This window comes from Solanum lycopersicum, chromosome 5, assembly GCF_036512215.1.
Source record: "Solanum lycopersicum chromosome 5, SLM_r2.1".
Classification (NCBI taxonomy): domain Eukaryota; kingdom Viridiplantae; phylum Streptophyta; class Magnoliopsida; order Solanales; family Solanaceae; genus Solanum; species Solanum lycopersicum.
The window spans coordinates 58,206,384-58,210,708 of record NC_090804.1 but is presented as its reverse complement, the minus strand read 5'-3'; the positions used below and the strand labels follow the sequence as shown (position 1 = coordinate 58,210,708).

The following is a 4,325-nucleotide window of genomic DNA, read 5'->3' as shown; positions in this document are numbered from 1 at the left end:
TTATAAAAGAAAAATTATCAAATAATGTACCGAAATGTAAAGTTATATATACACTTTATATGTATTGTTTTTGCACAGGATAATTTGAACATGCCTTTCTATTGTGTCCAACTTGACGACATCTACCGCAAGTCATTTTCATCCTTTTGAATTTCACGTCAGCAAACTCCTTCCATCTTTCAAGTTTTGGTCTACCCGCTATAAAAAATTAATACAAAATATGTATTCTAATTTCATTAAAAACATAAACTGTAATTTTGAAAAAAAATGGACTTTCATAAACAAATGATACACATTTCATATAATCTTAATACACTATTAAAAAAAATTCAGACTTCAACATTACACAACTTTATAATCAGTTCATATAATTTATACACACTTCATACACAGTTAATATATCATTCATTGTCCTATACAATACTACAATTATACAAAGACAGTACATTTTCAATACAAAATTAATATAAAAACATATATTATAATTTAAATAGAAACATATATTGTACGCCAAAATTTATCAGGTTACTAAAAAAAAGAAGAAGTAAAATATCCAGCTATGAAAATATTCTTGAATTTTTAGAAAAAATGACTTATACGTTGAAAGCAATCTGAAAATAATCGTGAAATTTTGGAAAGAAGACTACTTGTAACGTTGATCCAACTAGGTTTGAAAATGACAATATGAAAGTATTATGAAAATCTGAAAATATTTGTTATTATCTGGTTGAGTTTTTTAAGAAATTAATTGTCACGACCCAAAAATAGGTGTGATGGCACTTGTCTTATCCAACCAAGACAAGTCCGCCTAAAACTCAATATCTAACAAAGTGCGGAAGTAAATGACAACCAACAACAATTTCTATTATGAAACCAAGTCATATTAATTCAATCCCCAAAACCAGGTTGTCACGTGCACAAGCCTCTAATATAAATATTAGAATTGAAATAAAATAGAAGTCTAAAACTCAATACAGTTACCAAACACACAACTCAATAACCACACTCTATCAGTTTATACATTCTCAATAACAACTCAATATTCAACAGTCATAAGCTTCACAGAGAAACAATCACAAGATCAGCAAAACACGTGTTCAAGTTCATCAATAATAAAATGTGCAATGCCATGAGACGCAATCTCAAATATAGTGATGCATGTCTTTCTTAACAATACACACCCGCTGTCTCTCAGTTCGGGACCCATGAGGGACATATATGTCCATGCATCTGTCGCGGCGCACGACACGACCCTCGATAATAGTAACTATCGCGGCGTGCGATACGTCCTTCGAAATATAATATTCATCGCGGCGCGCGATACGACCCTCGAAATGTTACCTCCTCTTATCACATAACTCTTATCACAATCATGTTTCAAGTGCAGTTTGACTTACATACTAAAATAAAAATGAGGAGATAGCCATTTTGATAACAAAGCACAATTTGCAACAAGTAATACAACACCAACAAATAAGAAACAAGTCTCCAAATCATTCTCAACATCACACAAGGAAATACTTGAATTTCGTACGCTTAACAAGAGTTTAGAAATCCACTTGCCTTAGCCAATCGAATAATTACTCTTGGACTTGAGCCTTCCCTTTCCGTTGAGCTTCTGAACCAACGGAATCTATTCAAGTATATATTCACAATAAGGTTTCAGAACTAACAACACTCACACTTTTATGTGTTTAACCTTGAACTAAAAATACACTTCAAATTTATAATCAAGTTTGTAATTCTTGATGTCAATTAAAATTTCCACTATCATAGTTTTAAAGTTTCAAATTTAGGATTGCATCCTAAATTTTTCTAACATCATAATTTAAATGGTACTCACAAAATCTTATTCATATAATATTTAAATTACATACCAATATATCAAAATCTGAACCATAATATAATAACTAATATTCTGAAATTTACGCCTAATGATGCCATTAACGTATTTTGCACTATATTTTTTTTCCTTTCAACCCACTAATGATTGGCTCATCATGAACCAATCATTGATCCAAATGATTCAAATGTTTTCATAATTTCTAACTATTACGTGATTTTCTATTCTGCAATTTTTTTTTACTCATATGCAATCTTCATTTATTATTCCACACACATATATATAATTTATCATATAATATTGCTATATGCACACATCTATGTGCAGAAATCAAGAAAATTAAAGGAAAAGAAAACTTACCTTAAGCAGTTCATAAGCCGCAAGTGTAGAGAAACCCTTCGCCCCTTTTTTTTTCTTTTCATTATTTTTCTTTAATTATTTATGTACTAAAAGTGGTGAAACTTTACCCACCTTTTTTATTAAATAGTCTAAAGGGTATAAGGTCTTAAAATTTTATCACTTTAGCCCATTAACTATTAGTTTAATCAATTATCTACAATTATTCATCCATTAATTAACTCAAGTTAAGCAAATATTCAAATTTTTCAAAAATGACCTTCCGGGTCATTACATTATCCACCACAAAAAAATATGTTCGTTCTCGAACATAAAGTAAAAGAAAGTACCTGATGCTTCAAAAAGTTGTGGATATCTAACACGCATGTCAGACTCATTCTCCCAAGTTGCCTCTCCCACTGATCTGTGCTTCCATTGCACCTTCACTGAAGCAATCTCCTTGGTCCTAAGCTTTCGAATCTTCCTATCCAAAATAGCTATAGGCTCCTCCTCAAATGTCAAGTCTGGATCCATTTCCACAAAATCAAGTGAAAGCACATGAGATTCATCCGGAATATACTTTCGAAGCATAGAGACATGAAAAACAGGATGAACTGCTGACAAACTAGGTGGCCACGCCAACTTATAAGCCACCTCTCCAACTCGGCTCAAAATCTCAAAAGGTCCAATGAACCTAGGGCTAAGCTTGCCCTTCTTTCCAAAACTCATCACACCTTTCACGGGTGATAGTCGGAGCCATACATGATCACCCTCCATAAACACCAAAGCTCTAACTCTCCGGTCTGCATACTTCTATCGACTTTGAGCTGTCAATAATCTATACTGAATCATATGGACTTGATCCATATCATCTCTAAGCAAGTTTGTATCCAAAGAGTCCATCTCTGCCGAATCAAACCAACCAATCGGAGACCTACATCATCTTCCATACAACGCCTCAAATGGGGCCATCTGGATACTAGAGTGATAACTGTTATTATAGGGAAACTCTGCTTAGGGTAAATGTTGATCCCATCTAGCACCAAAATCGATCACACACGCTCGAAGCATATCTTCCAATACCTGAATGGTACGCTCAGATTGACCATCTGTCTGAGGGTGAAATGTCGTACTCATATCTAACTGAGTACCCAGACCATGTTGTAATGCCTTCCAGAAATAAGAAGTAAATAGTGAACCTCGATCTGATATGACAGAAATAGGAACTCCATGTAGTCACACAATCTGACTGATATATAGCTCAGCTAACTTTTCTGCTGTATACTTCACCCAAACCGAGATGAAGTGGGCAGACTTGGTCAGCGTATCAACAAAAACCCAAATAGATTCATACCCACCCACTGTGGTAGGCAAACCCACGAGAAAGTCCATAGTAATCCGCTCCCACTTCCAAGTAGGAATAGGCATCCTTTGAGATACACCCCCGGACTGTTGGTGCTCACACTTGACCTGCTGGCAAGTCAAACACCTCGAAACAAAGTCTGAAATATCTCTCTTCATCCCACACCACCAGTAATGCTGACTCAAATCATGATACATCTTCGCTTCTCCCGGATTGATGGAATACCGAGAACAATGGGCCTCCTCAATAATTAATCTAATCAAATCGCCTGTCCTGGGGACACAAATTCTCCCTCCGATCCTCAAGGCACCATCAGAATCAAGGACAACCTCCTTAGCTTCCCCTCTCAATACTTTGTCTCGAATGAGAAATAATTTTCCATCATCAAACTAGTGTGCACGGATTTGCACGACTAAAGAAGAACGAGCCTCAATAAAAGCAATCATCCCATAACTCTCTTCTGAAATCTGCAAGCGGACAAGACTGTTAGCTAATATCTGCACATCTCTAGACAATGGTCTCTCCTCAATACTAAGCGCTGCAAGACTCCCCATGCTACGAGTCTTCCTACTCAGAGCATCGGCCACAACATTGGCCTTTCCTAGATGATACAGAATGGTCACATCATAGTCCTTCAGCAACTCAAGCCATCTCTGTTGCCTCAAGTTCAAATCCCTCTGGCTAAAGATATACTGAAGACTCCCGATGATCAATTAAGATCTAACAATGCACTCCATACAAATAATGACGCCATAACTTAAGTACATATACAACAGCCGCCAA

At 35.6% G+C, this 4,325-nt stretch overlaps 1 protein-coding gene across 1 annotated transcript; it reads right to left on the bottom strand.

Moving 5' to 3' along the window:
- Positions 1-2,388: 2,388 nt before the first annotated feature.
- On the bottom strand, positions 2,389-2,956 carry LOC138348920 (uncharacterized). The gene is made up of 2 exons (XM_069298519.1): positions 2,530-2,956; positions 2,389-2,396 (listed from the first exon to the last, which is right to left on the bottom strand). Exons 1-2 carry the CDS (start codon positions 2,954-2,956, stop codon positions 2,389-2,391), a joined length of 435 nt encoding a protein of 144 aa, XP_069154620.1.
- Between the last annotated feature and the right edge of the window lie 1,369 nt (positions 2,957-4,325).